Here is an 18,843-nt window from a genome sequence, read left to right as displayed (position 1 = left end):
GTTACTCACCTCTGTGATGCTCAGAGGCTGAATTTGAAGTGGTCCTATGTCCAGTGGAAACAGCAGAAAATGCACCTTTCTCATTGTGCTGTATTATCTCCTCTATCCTCTTAACAAATACAAGTTGTATGGTGCACATTACCATTCGCCACTTGCACCACTGGTGTCCGGAACACGGCTCAGCCATGCTTGATGCCAGACACAAAGGACAAGATCAAGTGTTGTCCGTGGTCTCGTTTTTCACCTATTTCATTTATTATATTTTCCATTTTGATGTTAAGTTTTATTATCACCAAGATTCCATCCTTTCCATACGTCCTCAATGCAAAAGGATGAAAAGCTACTGAACCACAAATGCACACAAAGTGTGTAAATGAAACATTTTGGCATGTAATTTGGCATCAGCCCCTGCTACCAGTATAGAATGCTGTGGATAATAAATGACAGGTGTTACTGACTCTGTTGTCTTTGCCAACAGCTGTTATGCAGTCAAATTCTGTATTTTAAAATGACACAACTTCTGACATGCGTAGGAGATGAGCCATGATTCAAGCAATCTGTGACAATTCTATAACTAACAACCAAATGCTTGTGTTTACGCCTGCATGTGTAGTGTACGTGAGCGCTCATGTGATGTGTGCATTTTCAGGAGTGTTAGTAAAGAGCATCTTGTCTCTGTATCACTTTTAATCCCTGTCCATTATAACACACCTGTAAATACATTTCACATTAATGCTCACTCAGGCCTGAATTTGTTGTTGACTTAGAATAATGATGGTCGTCTGAGGCCAAATACAATCTATACGTATAATTTTATTTACAAACTGTAACAGACAACAATTATTCAAGATATTAAAATGTAAATTTTTTTTAATTAAAAAGTACTAAAATGCAGTAAATGTAATACACAGTGTTGTCACAAAGTATTAAATCCATTCAATATATTTAAAAAGTATTAGTAAAACACGAAATGTATTAAAAGTAGTAAATCTCATATTTATTATAAATCAATATAAAAGCACACCAATAAAGAAATAGAGGAATGTGTGGAGGGAGTATGGGGGGGGGGAAGGGTGGGAAGAAGCATCAGCTCAGGAGGGCTGAGAAGAAGCTGCTGCCCTTCCAGATGTCTTTGTCCCACAGGACCTGGACCTGCTTCAGACCCCGAGAGAGACCCAGCTTCCAGCGCTGCACCTCGGCAGCACCTGTATGAAGAGTGAGCACAGGGGAGAAAGAAAGCAAAACAATTTAGTCCTCCACTTTTGAACAGAAGCAGCATCTGAGTCCTAAAAAGAATTTTCTTATTCTTTTCATCAGTTTCTTCCTCCTGCCAGAGGAGGCTTTGGCTGCAGCGGGGACATCTACAGCCTCGTGACAGAACCAGGAGTTGTCATTACTGCTGTCGTTGAAAAGACACAAACAGCAAATGTTTAGGGAGACGACTTCCACTTCAGAACAACATGAGTCTGCATCACTGGTGTTAATGTTTCTGAATAATGAACAGGGGGCACTACTGGAGTTTTGAGCCTCATCAGAACAACATGAGTCTGTGTGACTGGTGTTAACGACTCTGAATGAAGACCTGGGGGCATTAGCGGAGTCTTGAGCCTCATCAGAGCACCATGAGTCTGCATCACTGGTGTTGACGTCTCTCAATGAAGACCTGGGGGCACTAGCGGCGCCTTGAGCCTCATCAGAGCACCATGAGTCTGTGTGACTGGTGTTGACGTCTCTCAATGAAGACCTGGGGGCACTAGCGGAGTCTTGAGCCTCATCAGAACAACATGAGTCTGTGTGTATGGTGTTGACGTCTCTCAATGAAGACCTGGGGGCATTAGCGGAGTTTTGAGCCTCATCAGAGCACCATGAGTCTGTATCACTGGTGTTGACGTCTCTCAATGAAGACCTGGGGGCATTAGCAGAGTCTTGAGCCTCATCAGAGCACCATGAGTCTGTATCACTGGTGTTAACGTCTCTGAATGAGGACCTGGGGGCATTAGCGGAGTCTTGAGCCTCATCAAAGCACCATGAGTCTGTATCACTGGTGTTAACCACTCTGAATGAGGACCTGGGGGCACTAGCGGAGTCTTGAGCCTCATCAAAGCACCATGAGTCTGCATCACTGGTGTTGACGTCTCTCAATGAAGACCTGGGGGCATTAGCGGAGTCTTGAGCCTCATCAAAGCACCATGAGTCATCACTGGTGTTAACGTCTCTCAATGAAGACCTGGGGGCACTAGCGGAGTCTTGAGCCTCATCAGAGCACCATGAGTCTGTATCACTGGTGTTAACCACTCTGAATGAAGACCTGGGGGCACTAGTGGAGTCTTGAGCCTCATCAGAGCACCATGAGTCTGTATCACTGGTGTTAACCACTCTGAATGAGGACCTGGGGGCACTAGCGGAGTCTTGAGCCTCATCAGAGCACCATGAGTCTGTGTCCATGGAGCCAGAGAGTTCTGTCTCAAAGTTGCCGCAGTCTGATGCTGCACAGGCGACCCTGTCCTCAGTTGGGTTGACCCTCATGGCAGTTTTGGAGGTGGTCAGACTGGAGGAGGTAAAACAATCAATTAGTAAATCAGTCACTGTCAATTAATTAAAGCCATCAGTCTATGTAACCTGAGGTCTTTTTTAGTTTCAGTGTGAAACGACATGTAGTCACTTACTAGTCTCCGCTGTTGACGTCCTGTCTCAGGTGGCTCATGGAAATGAAGGGCTGCTGCAGAGCTTGACGAGGAGAGATCCTCTCATCCCCATCAAAATGCAGCAAAGCTCCTAAGAGTGACACAAAGGCCCTCCGGTCTTCCATCTCAATGGCGTCCGATTTTGGATGGATCTGGATTTCAAAACAGGTTTCAGGTCAGATGATCCAGCTCCCAAATGACAGATAAAAAGCTGGTTCAGGTCCGTCTTTACTTGTACAACACATCGGAGAGTACTCACATGAATCAAATCGTTTAGAGAGGTCAGCCCATTGATAAAGAGGTCGGGTTTCTCTGGGCTCATGTGGTTTGCCACAGTAAATTCTTCTGCCGTCTGAAGGAACAAAAGGACAGAAAGATGAGAACAGGCCAGTGTGATTTCAAAATAAAATACAATTCTTAAACAAAGAGGAACATGGCTGCTCTACCATCAGTCTCCATGATGAAGTAGCTCCAGCCTCCTCTTCAATGAAGAACTGCTGGCTGTACTTGCCAGCACGGAGCAGGTGGTCCTCTGGCTGGCCCAGCACTGCAACCATGCTGTTCATCTGCAGACAGAATACACATGATGAGAATCACATCCACCAACATTCTCTATGAATATGAAAAATAAATACAAATCCACTGGGTTACATGATATATACCATCTGATATTTGCAGTCCACATGGAAGAGGTTTTGAGCCAGGTATAGGAACGCCAGCACACACCCGACCCCCCACACATCGATGGCCTCTGTAAATGGAAGGCCAAGTGCGATTTCTGGAGCCCTGAGAAGAAAAGACATGAGCCAAATATGACAAATCTGTTGGAACATTTTCAGAGCAGAGAAAATAATGTGGCTAAACAAGATATTGTGCAGGATGAACTCACCTATACCCATACGGCTGGACGTCCATGCCCAGCTCCACCTGGGACACCATCAAAGCGCAGCCAAAGTCGATCAGCTTCAGCCTTAGCGGCTGGTCCTGCATGTTGACGAACATGATATTGTCCGGTTTGATGTCCGTGTGCAGGACACCAAAACGTTTCAGAGCATCCAAGGCCACCAAGAGCTGCAGGGACAAAAAGAAGATGACACATTTAGATTTGTTTCTGTTGTCGGGTGTCAGGTTTAGGTTTTAGGACTCTATTGAACTAAAGAGTATTTGTTTCATGATGCATTGATCGCAGCTACATACCTGCTTGCCAACTGGGCGGATCTCATGAAGAGTGAGGGGTTTCCCCTCTCGCTGCTCTAGCAGGTCATAGAGATTCATGTCCATCATCTCGAACACCAAGCACGTCTGTTCCATGTGTTGGAATTGTTCATGGAACTTGATCAGGTTGTTGTGATCTGAATCCAGCTTACTGATGACTTTCAATATGGCCACCTGGAGAGAAAAGAGGAGGCATGATGAGACGACCAGCAGTTTGTGATCAGCTACATTTTCTGATGGAGCAAACAACACCTGAGCACAGGAATATAAACAAAGAGTTCAGTCATCGACCTCATCGTTAATGTCCTCGTTCTCTGTGTCCTTCTTTGGGATTTTCACAGCAACCACCTCTTTCGTCCTGAGGTTCTGGGACTTGAAAATTTGGCCAAAGCTTCCTTCCCCTATGAAGTCCAGGACTTTATAGGAGGACGAGCTGCTGTGAAGCACCCAGCTGGCCTGAACATCAGGTGCTGTCAGTGCAGCTGTGGAGAGAGATGGAGGAGACAGTATATGTGACGTGGGACAGATTCATTCAGTCAACGTTAAACATATTATCACAAATATTTCCTGATGACTTCAGTTATTTATGTTTTCAGTTCAGTTTTTACAGATCAGACAAGAGGATTTTGATTGTGCAGATAAAACAGCAAAAACATCTTTGGCCTCAAGTAACACACAATGACTTGTTCCTTCTTGTTGTGTCTTACTGTGCCTTAAAGGGACAGTTCATCCAAACATGAACATTCACTCTGTATCTACTCAGCACTATGTTGATGGAGGGGTGGGTGAAGTGTTTGAGTCCACAAAACACTTTTGGACTTTCAGTGGTAAACAGCATTGCAGCCAAATCCAATCCAATTGAAGTAAATGGTGATCACTTCTAACACATAAAAAACACAACATGTCTCCATGCTGCTCCTGTGGTTTCATCCAAGTGTGCGTCAGCCCCGACATTCAAAACTGAAAAGACTTATTTCCACCAGGATTTGATCCTAAATGTCCTCTGGTATCCTCGTCTTCACACACACACACACAGACACACACACACACACACACACACACACACACACACACACACACACACACACACACACACACACACACACTCACCCAAGGGTTCACACGGGGTGCACATTAGCATTGCTACTTCTGCTAGCACTGCTAGTTCTGCTAGCACTGCTACTTCTGCTAGCATCACTACTTCTGCTAGCATTGCTACTTCTGCTAGCATCGCTACTTCTGCTAGCACTGCTACTTCTGCTAGCATCGCTACTTCTGCTAGCATCGCTACTTCTGCTAGCATCGCTACTTCCAGAAGTTGACATTTAGGCTAACAACATGGTGTAAGAGACGCTGTTTCCAGTGAAACACTACAGGAGCAGCATGGAGGCATGTAATGTTTGTCTCTCTTGTTATTAACATTTGAAGAAGTGGTCACCAGAACTTCAGTTATAGTGGATGTAGCTTCAGCACTGTTTACCCCTGAGTCTCCTCAAGTTGTTTGTGGACTCAAACACTTCACCCACCCTCCATCAACATAGTGCTGAGTAAATAAACTGAGAATTCAGTTATTTTTCAGTGAACTGTCCCTTTTACACACATTTCCATCCATTCAGCTTCATCTTCATTTCCTCAGAGTCTTACCTGAGGCAGCAGAGGGATCTCCTGAACTTGTCCACGAGGACATTGTTGAAGGTCAACTCTTTCCACTTCAGTAATCAGCTGAGAAGAAGGAGAATCAGTCTCAAAGCCTGAGTCTGCTGATGTGATCCTGCTTGTGTGGATCTCTCTGAGTGCAAATGGTGATTTGAGCTCTGTACATCAAAGGTCAACTTTGAAAACCTAACAGCACGATGATGTGACACGTTCAAATCAAAACTTAGCAACATTTGAAATGCATCAAAGTGTTCCAACAGTGTGTGTGTGTGTGTGTGTGTGTGTGTGTGTGTGCACACATGTCTATCTATAGTTATCAGGGACAGTTTTGTTTAATTTGTACCATCATTATGAGACATGTTGGCTGCTCCTCACAAATTCAATGGTCTATTTGAGGGTTAAGCCTTGGTTTTAGGTTCAGGGTTAGAATTAGGTTTGGGTTAGGGTAAGAGTTAGGTAGGGTGACCATATTTTCATTTGGGAAAACCAGGACACCTTGTCCGGGGGGTGGGCGGTCATGTGGAGGATGCTGCTACAAAAGATTAGGAATTGTGGCTGAAATGCTAACATCTGATCAAACCACAAAAACAAACCTGAATTGCTGTGACTTGTTGTTGTGTCAGAAACACTTAAAGCCCCAGAACATTTGAATGGATTTCAGTCGAGCCATGATCCATGCAGTAGTTCAGGCACTAAACATCATCAGTGTACAGGAACACCTGCTCCAGTCGATGCAGCTGAATGTTACTCACCTCTGTGATGCTCAGAGGCTGAATTTGAAGTGGTCCTATGTCCAGTGGAAACAGCAGAAAATGCACCTTTCTCATTGTGCTGTATTATCTCCTCTATCCTCTTAACAAATACAAGTTGTATGGTGCACATTACCATTCGCCACTTGCACCACTGGTGTCCGGAACACGGCTCAGCCATGCTTGATGCCAGACACAAAGGACAAGATCAAGTGTTGTCCGTGGTCTCGTTTTTCACCTATTTCATTTATTATATTTTCCATTTTGATGTTAAGTTTTATTATCACCAAGATTCCATCCTTTCCATACGTCCTCAATGCAAAAGGATGAAAAGCTACTGAACCACAAATGCACACAAAGTGTGTAAATGAAACATTTTGGCATGTAATTTGGCATCAGCCCCTGCTACCAGTATAGAATGCTGTGGATAATAAATGACAGGTGTTACTGACTCTGTTGTCTTTGCCAACAGCTGTTATGCAGTCAAATTCTGTATTTTAAAATGACACAACTTCTGACATGCGTAGGAGATGAGCCATGATTCAAGCAATCTGTGACAATTCTATAACTAACAACCAAATGCTTGTGTTTACGCCTGCATGTGTAGTGTACGTGAGCGCTCATGTGATGTGTGCATTTTCAGGAGTGTTAGTAAAGAGCATCTTGTCTCTGTATCACTTTTAATCCCTGTCCATTATAACACACCTGAAAATACATTTCACATTAATGCTCACTCAGGCCTGAATTTGTTGTTGACTTAGAATAATGATGGTCGTCTGAGGCCAAATACAATCTATACGTATAATTTTATTTACAAACTGTAACAGACAACAATTATTCAAGATATTAAAATGTAAATTTTTTTTAATTAAAAAGTACTAAAATGCAGTAAATGTAATACACAGTGTTGTCACAAAGTATTAAATCCATTCAATATATTTAAAAAGTATTAGTAAAACACGAAATGTATTAAAAGTAGTAAATCTCATATTTATTATAAATCAATATAAAAGCACACCAATAAAGAAATAGAGGAATGTGTGGAGGGAGTATGGGGGGGGGGAAGGGTGGGAAGAAGCATCAGCTCAGGAGGGCTGAGAAGAAGCTGCTGCCCTTCCAGATGTCTTTGTCCCACAGGACCTGGACCTGCTTCAGACCCCGAGAGAGACCCAGCTTCCAGCGCTGCACCTCGGCAGCACCTGTATGAAGAGTGAGCACAGGGGAGAAAGAAAGCAAAACAATTTAGTCCTCCACTTTTGAACAGAAGCAGCATCTGAGTCCTAAAAAGAATTTTCTTATTCTTTTCATCAGTTTCTTCCTCCTGCCAGAGGAGGCTTTGGCTGCAGCGGGGACATCTACAGCCTCGTGACAGAACCAGGAGTTGTCATTACTGCTGTCGTTGAAAAGACACAAACAGCAAATGTTTAGGGAGACGACTTCCACTTCAGAACAACATGAGTCTGCATCACTGGTGTTAATGTTTCTGAATAATGAACAGGGGGCACTACTGGAGTTTTGAGCCTCATCAGAACAACATGAGTCTGTGTGACTGGTGTTAACGACTCTGAATGAAGACCTGGGGGCATTAGCGGAGTCTTGAGCCTCATCAGAGCACCATGAGTCTGCATCACTGGTGTTGACGTCTCTCAATGAAGACCTGGGGGCACTAGCGGCGCCTTGAGCCTCATCAGAGCACCATGAGTCTGTGTGACTGGTGTTGACGTCTCTCAATGAAGACCTGGGGGCACTAGCGGAGTCTTGAGCCTCATCAGAACAACATGAGTCTGTGTGTATGGTGTTGACGTCTCTCAATGAAGACCTGGGGGCATTAGCGGAGTTTTGAGCCTCATCAGAGCACCATGAGTCTGTATCACTGGTGTTGACGTCTCTCAATGAAGACCTGGGGGCATTAGCGGAGTCTTGAGCCTCATCAGAACAACATGAGTCTGTGTGTATGGTGTTGACGTCTCTCAATGAAGACCTGGGGGCACTAGCGGAGTCTTGAGCCTCATCAGAACAACATGAGTCTGTGTGTATGGTGTTGACGTCTCTCAATGAAGACCTGGGGGCATTAGCGGAGTTTTGAGCCTCATCAGAGCACCATGAGTCTGTATCACTGGTGTTAACGTCTCTGAATGAGGACCTGGGGGCATTAGCGGAGTCTTGAGCCTCATCAAAGCACCATGAGTCTGTATCACTGGTGTTAACCACTCTGAATGAGGACCTGGGGGCACTAGCGGAGTCTTGAGCCTCATCAAAGCACCATGAGTCTGCATCACTGGTGTTGACGTCTCTCAATGAAGACCTGGGGGCATTAGCGGAGTCTTGAGCCTCATCAGAGCACCATGAGTCTGTGTGACTGGTGTTAACGTCTCTCAATGAAGACTTGGGGGCATTAGCGGAGTTTTGAGCCTCATCAAAGCACCATGAGTCATCACTGGTGTTAACCACTCTGAATGAAGACCTGGGGGCACTAGTGGAGTCTTGAGCCTCATCAGAGCACCATGAGTCTGTATCACTGGTGTTAACCACTCTGAATGAGGACCTGGGGGCACTAGCGGAGTCTTGAGCCTCATCAGAGCACCATGAGTCTGTGTCCATGGAGCCAGAGAGTTCTGTCTCAAAGTTGCTGCAGTCTGATGCTGCACAGGCGACCCTGTCCTCAGTTGGGTTGACCCTCATGGCAGTTTTGGAGGTGGTCAGACTGGAGGAGGTAAAACAATCAATTAGTAAATCAGTCACTGTCAATTAATTAAAGCCATCAGTCTATGTAACCTGAGGTCTTTTTTAGTTTCAGTGTGAAACGACATGTAGTCACTTACTAGTCTCCGCTGTTGACGTCCTGTCTCAGGTGGCTCATGGAAATGAAGGGCTGCTGCAGAGCTTGACGAGGAGAGATCCTCTCATCCCCATCAAAATGCAGCAAAGCTCCTAAGAGTGACACAAAGGCCCTCCGGTCTTCCATCTCAATGGCGTCCGATTTTGGATGGATCTGGATTTCAAAACAGGTTTCAGGTCAGATGATCCAGCTCCCAAATGACAGATAAAAAGCTGGTTCAGGTCCGTCTTTACTTGTACAACACATCGGAGAGTACTCACATGAATCAAATCGTTTAGAGAGGTCAGCCCATTGATAAAGAGGTCGGGTTTCTCTGGGCTCATGTGGTTTGCCACAGTAAATTCTTCTGCCGTCTGAAGGAACAAAAGGACAGAAAGATGAGAACAGGCCAGTGTGATTTCAAAATAAAATACAATTCTTAAACAAAGAGGAACATGGCTGCTCTACCATCAGTCTCCATGATGAAGTAGCTCCAGCCTCCTCTTCAATGAAGAACTGCTGGCTGTACTTGCCAGCACGGAGCAGGTGGTCCTCTGGCTGGCCCAGCACTGCAACCATGCTGTTCATCTGCAGACAGAATACACATGATGAGAATCACATCCACCAACATTCTCTATGAATATGAAAAATAAATACAAATCCACTGGGTTACATGATATATACCATCTGATATTTGCAGTCCACATGGAAGAGGTTTTGAGCCAGGTATAGGAACGCCAGCACACACCCGACCCCCCACACATCGATGGCCTCTGTAAATGGAAGGCCAAGTGCGATTTCTGGAGCCCTGAGAAGAAAAGACATGAGCCAAATATGACAAATCTGTTGGAACATTTTCAGAGCAGAGAAAATAATGTGGCTAAACAAGATATTGTGCAGGATGAACTCACCTATACCCATACGGCTGGACGTCCATGCCCAGCTCCACCTGGGACACCATCAAAGCGCAGCCAAAGTCGATCAGCTTCAGCCTTAGCGGCTGGTCCTGCATGTTGACGAACATGATATTGTCCGGTTTGATGTCCGTGTGCAGGACACCAAAACGTTTCAGAGCATCCAAGGCCACCAAGAGCTGCAGGGACAAAAAGAAGATGACACATTTAGATTTGTTTCTGTTGTCGGGTGTCAGGTTTAGGTTTTAGGACTCTATTGAACTAAAGAGTATTTGTTTCATGATGCATTGATCGCAGCTACATACCTGCTTGCCAACTGGGCGGATCTCATGAAGAGTGAGGGGTTTCCCCTCTCGCTGCTCTAGCAGGTCATAGAGATTCATGTCCATCATCTCGAACACCAAGCACGTCTGTTCCATGTGTTGGAATTGTTCATGGAACTTGATCAGGTTGTTGTGATCTGAATCCAGCTTACTGATGACTTTCAATATGGCCACCTGGAGAGAAAAGAGGAGGCATGATGAGACGACCAGCAGTTTGTGATCAGCTACATTTTCTGATGGAGCAAACAACACCTGAGCACAGGAATATAAACAAAGAGTTCAGTCATCAACCTCATCGTTAATGTCCTCGTTCTCTGTGTCCTTCTTTGGGATTTTCACAGCAACCACCTCTTTCGTCCTGAGGTTCTGGGACTTGAAAATTTGGCCAAAGCTTCCTTCCCCTATGAAGTCCAGGACTTTATAGGAGGACGAGCTGCTGTGAAGCACCCAGCTGGCCTGAACATCAGGTGCTGTCAGTGCAGCTGTGGAGAGAGATGGAGGAGACAGTATATGTGACGTGGGACAGATTCATTCAGTCAACGTTAAACATATTATCACAAATATTTCCTGATGACTTCAGTTATTTATGTTTTCAGTTCAGTTTTTACAGATCAGACAAGAGGATTTTGATGGTGCAGATAAAACAGCAAAAACATCTTTGGCCTCAAGTAACACACAATGACTTGTTCCTTCTTGTTGTGTCTTACTGTGCCTTAAAGGGACAGTTCATCCAAACATGAACATTCACTCTGTATCTACTCAGCACTATGTTGATGGAGGGGTGGGTGAAGTGTTTGAGTCCACAAAACACTTTTGGACTTTCAGTGGTAAACAGCATTGCAGCCAAATCCAATCCAATTGAAGTAAATGGTGATCACTTCTAACACATAAAAAACACAACATGTCTCCATGCTGCTCCTGTGGTTTCATCCAAGTGTGCGTCAGCCCCGACATTCAAAACTGAAAAGACTTATTTCCACCAGGATTTGATCCTAAATGTCCTCTGGTATCCTCGTCTTCACACACACACACACAGACACACACACACACACACACACACACACACACACACACTCACCCAAGGGTTCACACGGGGTGCACATTAGCATTGCTACTTCTGCTAGCACTGCTACTTCTGCTAGCACTGCTAGTTCTGCTAGCACTGCTACTTCTGCTAGCATCACTACTTCTGCTAGCATTGCTACTTCTGCTAGCATCGCTACTTCTGCTAGCACTGCTACTTCTGCTAGCATCGCTACTTCTGCTAGCATCGCTACTTCCAGAAGTTGACATTTAGGCTAACAACATGGTGTAAGAGACGCTGTTTCCAGTGAAACACCACAGGAGCAGCATGGAGGCATGTAATGTTTGTCTCTCTTGTTATTAACATTTGAAGAAGTGGTCACCAGAACTTCAGTTATAGTGGATGTAGCTTCAGCACTGTTTACCCCTGAGTCTCCTCAAGTTGTTTGTGGACTCAAACACTTCACCCACCCTCCATCAACATAGTGCTGAGTAAATAAACTGAGAATTCAGTTATTTTTCAGTGAACTGTCCCTTTTACACACATTTCCATCCATTCAGCTTCATCTTCATTTCCTCAGAGTCTTACCTGAGGCAGCAGAGGGATCTCCTGAACTTGTCCACGAGGACATTGTTGAAGGTCAACTCTTTCCACTTCAGTTATCAGCTGAGAAGAAGGAGAATCAGTCTCAAAGCCTGAGTCTGCTGATGTGATCCTGCTTGTGTGGATCTCTCTGAGTGCAAATGGTGATTTGAGCTCTGTACATCAAAGGTCAACTTTGAAAACCTAACAGCAGGATGATGTGACACGTTCAAATCAAAACTTAGCAACATTTGAAATGCATCAAAGTGTTCCAACAGTGTGTGTGTGTGTGTGTGTGTGTGTGTGTGTGTGTGTGTGTGTGTGTGTGTGAGTGTGCGCACATGTCTATCTATAGTTATCAGGGACAGTTTTGTTTAATTTGTACCATCATTATGAGACATGTTGGCTGCTCCTCACAAATTCAATGGTCTATTTGAGGGTTAAGCCTTGGTTTTAGGTTCAGGGTTAGAATTAGGTTTGGGTTAGGGTAAGAGTTAGGTAGGGTGACCATATTTTCATTTGGGAAAACCAGGACACCTTGTCCGGGGGGTGGCTGGGGGGTGGGCGGTCATGTGGAGGATGCTGCTACAAAAGATTAGGAATTGTGGCTGAAATGCTAACATCTGATCAAACCACAAAAACAAACCTGAATGGCTGTGACTTGTTGTTGTGTCAGAAACACTTAAAGCCCCAGAACATTTGAATGGATTTCAGTCGAGCCATGATCCATGCAGTAGTTCAGGCACTAAACATCATCAGTGTACAGGAACACCTGCTCCAGTCGATGCAGCTGAATGTTACTCACCTCTGTGATGCTCAGAGGCTGAATTTGAAGTGGTCCTATGTCCAGTGGAAACAGCAGAAAATGCACCTTTCTCATTGTGCTGTATTATCTCCTCTATCCTCTTAACAAATACAAGTTGTATGGTGCACATTACCATTCGCCACTTGCACCACTGGTGTCCGGAACACGGCTCAGCCATGCTTGATGCCAGACACAAAGGACAAGATCAAGTGTTGTCCGTGGTCTCGTTTTTCACCTATTTCATTTATTATATTTTCCATTTTGATGTTAAGTTTTATTATCACCAAGATTCCATCCTTTCCATACGTCCTCAATGCAAAAGGATGAAAAGCTACTGAACCACAAATGCACACAAAGTGTGTAAATGAAACATTTTGGCATGTAATTTGGCATCAGCCCCTGCTACCAGTATAGAATGCTGTGGATAATAAATGACAGGTGTTACTGACTCTGTTGTCTTTGCCAACAGCTGTTATGCAGTCAAATTCTGTATTTTAAAATGACACAACTTCTGACATGCGTAGGAGATGAGCCATGATTCAAGCAATCTGTGACAATTCTATAACTAACAACCAAATGCTTGTGTTTACGCCTGCATGTGTAGTGTACGTGAGCGCTCATGTGATGTGTGCATTTTCAGGAGTGTTAGTAAAGAGCATCTTGTCTCTGTATCACTTTTAATCCCTGTCCATTATAACACACCTGAAAATACATTTCACATTAATGCTCACTCAGGCCTGAATTTGTTGTTGACTTAGAATAATGATGGTCGTCTGAGGCCAAATACAATCTATACATTTTATTTACAAACTGTAACAGACAACAATTATTCAAGATATTAAAATGTAAATTTTTTTTTATTAAAAAGTACTAAAATGCAGTAAATGTAATACACAGTGTTGTCACAAAGTATTAAATCCATTCAATATATTTAAAAAGTATTAGTAAAACACGAAATGTATTAAAAGTAGTAAATCTCATATTTATTATAAATCAATATAAAAGCACACCAATAAAGAAATAGAGGAATGTGTGGAGGGAGTATGGGGGGGGAAAGGGTGGGAAGAAGCATCAGCTCAGGAGGGCTGAGAAGAAGCTGCTGCCCTTCCAGATGTCTTTGTCCCACAGGACCTGGACCTGCTTCAGACCCCGAGAGAGACCCAGCTTCCAGCGCTGCACCTCGGCAGCACCTGTATGAAGAGTGAGCACAGGGGAGAAAGAAAGCAAAACAATTTAGTCCTCCACTTTTGAACAGAAGCAGCATCTGAGTCCTAAAAAGAATTTTCTTATTCTTTTCATCAGTTTCTTCCTCCTGCCAGAGGAGGCTTTGGCTGCAGCGGGGACATCTACAGCCTCGTGACAGAACCAGGAGTTGTCATTACTGCTGTCGTTGAAAAGACACAAACAGCAAATGTTTAGGGAGACGACTTCCACTTCAGAACAACATGAGTCTGCATCACTGGTGTTAATGTTTCTGAATAATGAACAGGGGGCACTACTGGAGTCTTGAGCCTCATCAGAACAACATGAGTCTGTGTGACTGGTGTTAACGACTCTGAATGAAGACCTGGGGGCATTAGCGGAGTCTTGAGCCTCATCAGAGCACCATGAGTCTGCATCACTGGTGTTGACGTCTCTCAATGAAGACCTGGGGGCACTAGCGGCGCCTTGAGCCTCATCAGAGCACCATGAGTCTGTGTGACTGGTGTTGACGTCTCTCAATGAAGACCTGGGGGCACTAGCGGAGTCTTGAGCCTCATCAGAGCACCATGAGTCTGTGTGACTGGTGTTGACGTCTCTCAATGAAGACCTGGGGGCATTAGCGGAGTTTTGAGCCTCATCAGAGCACCATGAGTCTGTGTGACTGGTGTTAACGTCTCTCAATGAAGACCTGGGGGCATTAGCAGAGTCTTGAGCCTCATCAGAGCACCATGAGTCTGTATCACTGGTGTTAACGTCTCTGAATGAGGACCTGGGGGCACTAGCGGAGTCTTGAGCCTCATCAAAGCACCATGAGTCTGCATCACTGGTGTTGACGTCTCTCAATGAAGACCTGGGGGCATTAGCGGAGTCTTGAGCCTCATCAAAGCACCATGAGTCTGCATCACTGGTGTTAACGACTCTGAATGAGGACCTGGGGGCATTAGCGGAGTCTTGAGCCTCATCAGAGCACCATGAGTCTGTGTGACTGGTGTTAACGTCTCTCAATGAAGACCTGGGGGCATTAGCGGAGTCTTGAGCCTCATCAAAGCACCATGAGTCATCACTGGTGTTAACGTCTCTGAATGAAGACCTGGGGGCACTAGCGGAGTCTTGAGCCTCATCAGAGCACCATGAGTCTGCATCACTGGTGTTAACCACTCTGAATGAGGACCTGGGGGCACTAGCGGAGTCTTGAGCCTCATCAGAGCACCATGAGTCTGTATCACTGGTGTTAACCACTCTGAATGAGGACCTGGGGGCACTAGCGGAGTCTTGAGCCTCATCAGAGCACCATGAGTCTGTGTCCATGGAGCCAGAGAGTTCTGTCTCAAAGTTGCCGCAGTCTGATGCTGCACAGGCGACCCTGTCCTCAGTTGGGTTGACCCTCATGGCAGTTTTGGAGGTGGTCAGACTGGAGGAGGTAAAACAATCAATTAGTAAATCAGTCACTGTCAATTAATTAAAGCCATCAGTCTATGTAACCTGAGGTCTTTTTTAGTTTCAGTGTGAAACGACATGTAGTCACTTACTAGTCTCCGCTGTTGACGTCCTGTCTCAGGTGGCTCATGGAAATGAAGGGCTGCTGCAGAGCTTGACGAGGAGAGATCCTCTCATCCCCATCAAAATGCAGCAAAGCTCCTAAGAGTGACACAAAGGCCCTCCGGTCTTCCATCTCAATGGCGTCCGATTTTGGATGGATCTGGATTTCAAAACAGGTTTCAGGTCAGATGATCCAGCTCCCAAATGACAGATAAAAAGCTGGTTCAGGTCCGTCTTTACTTGTACAACACATCGGAGAGTACTCACATGAATCAAATCGTTTAGAGAGGTCAGCCCATTGATAAAGAGGTCGGGTTTCTCTGGGCTCATGTGGTTTGCCACAGTAAATTCTTCTGCCGTCTGAAGGAACAAAAGGACAGAAAGATGAGAACAGGCCAGTGTGATTTCAAAATAAAATACAATTCTTAAACAAAGAGGAACATGGCTGCTCTACCATCAGTCTCCATGATGAAGTAGCTCCAGCCTCCTCTTCAATGAAGAACTGCTGGCTGTACTTGCCAGCACGGAGCAGGTGGTCCTCTGGCTGGCCCAGCACTGCAACCATGCTGTTCATCTGCAGACAGAATACACATGATGAGAATCACATCCACCAACATTCTCTATGAATATGAAAAATAAATACAAATCCACTGGGTTACATGATATATACCATCTGATATTTGCAGTCCACATGGAAGAGGTTTTGAGCCAGGTATAGGAACGCCAGCACACACCCGACCCCCCACACATCGATGGCCTCTGTAAATGGAAGGCCAAGTGCGATTTCTGGAGCCCTGAGAAGAAAAGACATGAGCCAAATATGACAAATCTGTTGGAACCTTTTCAGAGCAGAGAAAATAATGTGGCTAAACAAGATATTGTGCAGGATGAACTCACCTATACCCATACGGCTGGACGTCCATGCCCAGCTCCACCTGGGACACCATCAAAGCGCAGCCAAAGTCGATCAGCTTCAGCCTTAGCGGCTGGTCCTGCATGTTGACGAACATGATATTGTCCGGTTTGATGTCCGTGTGCAGGACACCAAAACGTTTCAGAGCATCCAAGGCCACCAAGAGCTGCAGGGACAAAAAGAAGATGACACATTTAGATTTGTTTCTGTTGTCGGGTGTCAGGTTTAGGTTTTAGGACTCTATTGAACTAAAGAGTATTTGTTTCATGATGCATTGATCGCAGCTACATACCTGCTTGCCAACTGGGCGGATCTCATGAAGAGTGAGGGGTTTCCCCTCTCGCTGCTCTAGCAGGTCATAGAGATTCATGTCCATCATCTCGAACACCAAGCATGTCTGTTCCATGTGTTGGAATTGTTCATGGAACTTGATCAGGTTGTTGTGATCTGAATCCAGCTTACTGATGACTTTCAATATGGCCACCTGGAGAGAAAAGAGGAGGCATGATGAGACGACCAGCAGTTTGTGATCAGCTACATTTTCTGATGGAGCAAACAACACCTGAGCACAGGAATATAAACAAAGAGTTCAGTCATCGACCTCATCGTTAATGTCCTCGTTCTCTGTGTCCTTCTTTGGGATTTTCACAGCAACCACCTCTTTCGTCCTGAGGTTCTGGGACTTGAAAATTTGGCCAAAGCTTCCTTCCCCTATGAAGTCCAGGACTTTATAGGAGGACGAGCTGCTGTGAAGCACCCAGCTGGCCTGAACATCAGGTGCTGTCAGTGCAGCTGTGGAGAGAGATGGAGGAGACAGTATATGTGACGTGGGACAGATTCATTCAGTCAACGTTAAACATATTATTACAAATATTTCCTGATGACTTCAGTTATTTATGTTTTCAGTTCAGTTTTTACAGATCAGACAAGAGGATTTTGATGGTGCAGATAAAACAGCAAAAACATCTTTGGCCTCAAGTAACACACAATGACTTGTTCCTTCTTGTTGTGTCTTACTGTGCCTTAAAGGGACAGTTCATCCAAACATGAACATTCACTCTGTATCTACTCAGCACTATGTTGATGGAGGGGTGGGTGAAGTGTTTGAGTCCACAAAACACTTTTGGACTTTCAGTGGTAAACAGCATTGCAGCCAAATCCAATCCAATTGAAGTAAATGGTGATCACTTCTAACACATAAAAAACACAACATGTCTCCATGCTGCTCCTGTGGTGTCATCCAAGTGTGCGTCAGCCCAGACATTCAAAACTGAAAAGACTTATTTCCACCAGGATTTGATCCTAAATGTCCTCTGGTATCCTCGTCTTCACACACACACACACACACACACACACACACACACACACACACACACACACACACACTCACCCAAGGGTTCACACGGGGTGCACATTAGCATTGCTACTTCTGCTAGCACTGCTACTTCTGCTAGCATCACTACTTCTGCTAGCATTGCTACTTCTGCTAGCATCGCTACTTCTGCTAGCACTGCTACTTCTGCTAGCATCGCTACTTCTGCTAGCATCACTACTTCTGCTAGCACTGCTACTTCTGCTAGCATCGCTACTTCTGCTAGCACTGCTACTTCCAGAAGTTGACATTTAGGCTAACAACATGGTGTAAGAGACGCTGTTTCCAGTGAAACACTACAGGAGCAGCATGGAGGCATGTAATGTTTGTCTCTCTTGTTATTAACATTTGAAGAAGTGGTCACCAGAACTTCAGTTATAGTGGATGTAGCTTCAGCACTGTTTACCCCTGAGTCTCCTCAAGTTGTTTGTGGACTCAAACACTTCACCCACCCTCCATCAACATAGTGCTGAGTAAATAAACTGAGAATTCAGTTATTTTTCAGTGAACTGTCCCTTTTACACAGATTTCCATCCATTCAGCTTCATCTTCATTTCCTCAGAGTCTTACCTGAGGCAGCAGAGGGATCTCCTGAACTTGTCCACGAGGACATTGTTGAAGGTCAACTCTTTCCACTTCAGTAATCAGCTGAGAAGAAGGAGAATCAGTCTCAAAGCCTGAGTCTGCTGATGTGATCCTGCTTGTGTGGATCTCTCTGAGTGCAAATGGTGATTTGAGCTCTGTACATCAAAGGTCAACTTTGAAAACCTAACAGCAGGATGATGTGACACGTTCAAATCAAAACTTAGCAACATTTGAAATGCATCAAAGTGTTCCAACAGTGTGTGTGTGTGTGTGTGTGTGTGTGTGTGTGTGTGTGTGTGTGTGTGTGTGTGCACATGTCTAGCTATAGTTATCAGGGACAGTTTTGTTTAATTTGTACCATCATTATGAGACATGTTGGCTGCTCCTCACAAATTCAATGGTCTATTTGAGGGTTAAGCCTTGGTTTTAGGTTCAGGGTTAGAATTAGGTTTGGGTTAGGG

At 44.8% G+C, this 18,843-nt stretch overlaps 1 protein-coding gene across 15 annotated transcripts; it reads right to left on the bottom strand.

Annotated features, from left to right (window-relative positions):
• Positions 1 to 793: 793 nt before the first annotated feature.
• LOC109629117 (putative dual specificity tyrosine-phosphorylation-regulated kinase 3 homolog) lies at positions 794 to 18,633 on the bottom strand. Of its 15 annotated transcripts, none has more exons than XM_069531533.1 (13): positions 17,816 to 18,242; positions 17,027 to 17,217; positions 16,718 to 16,909; positions 16,410 to 16,591; positions 16,183 to 16,306; positions 15,967 to 16,086; positions 15,780 to 15,872; positions 15,503 to 15,672; positions 14,743 to 15,384; positions 14,338 to 14,661; positions 8,529 to 8,609; positions 7,881 to 8,204; positions 794 to 2,149 (listed from the first exon to the last, which is right to left on the bottom strand). In XM_069531533.1, exons 1-13 carry the CDS (start codon positions 18,006 to 18,008, stop codon positions 1,249 to 1,251), a joined length of 3,537 nt encoding a protein of 1,178 aa, XP_069387634.1. In that variant the 5' UTR covers positions 18,009 to 18,242; the 3' UTR covers positions 794 to 1,248. The 15 variants fall into 15 exon arrangements, with proteins under 15 accessions (XP_069387634.1, XP_069387906.1, XP_069387952.1 ...); XM_069531805.1 differs by having other exon boundaries at positions 794 to 1,399; positions 1,583 to 2,149; positions 14,338 to 15,384; positions 17,816 to 18,241; XM_069531851.1 differs by having other exon boundaries at positions 794 to 1,396; positions 1,583 to 2,149; positions 14,338 to 15,384; positions 17,816 to 18,241.
• Positions 18,634 to 18,843: the final 210 nt, after the last annotated feature.

Source organism: Paralichthys olivaceus, chromosome 1 (assembly GCF_024713975.1).
Source record: "Paralichthys olivaceus isolate ysfri-2021 chromosome 1, ASM2471397v2, whole genome shotgun sequence".
NCBI classification, from domain to species: domain Eukaryota; kingdom Metazoa; phylum Chordata; class Actinopteri; order Pleuronectiformes; family Paralichthyidae; genus Paralichthys; species Paralichthys olivaceus.
Note: the sequence above shows the minus strand (reverse complement) of the source record. Positions and strands in the feature narration are given on the sequence as shown.

Coding starts and splice junctions, on each gene's coding strand:
- LOC109629117 (XM_069531455.1), bottom strand. CDS start 18,008: ATGCTAGCAGAAGTAGCAGTGCTAGCAGAAGTAGTGATGCTAGCAGAA. Junction 15,873..15,966: donor CTTCATCATGGAGACTGATG/GTAGAGCAGCCA, acceptor TTGTTCCTTCAG/ACGGCAGAAGAATTTACTGT. Junction 15,673..15,779: donor CTCTAAACGATTTGATTCAT/GTGAGTACTCTC, acceptor TTTGAAATCCAG/ATCCATCCAAAATCGGACGC.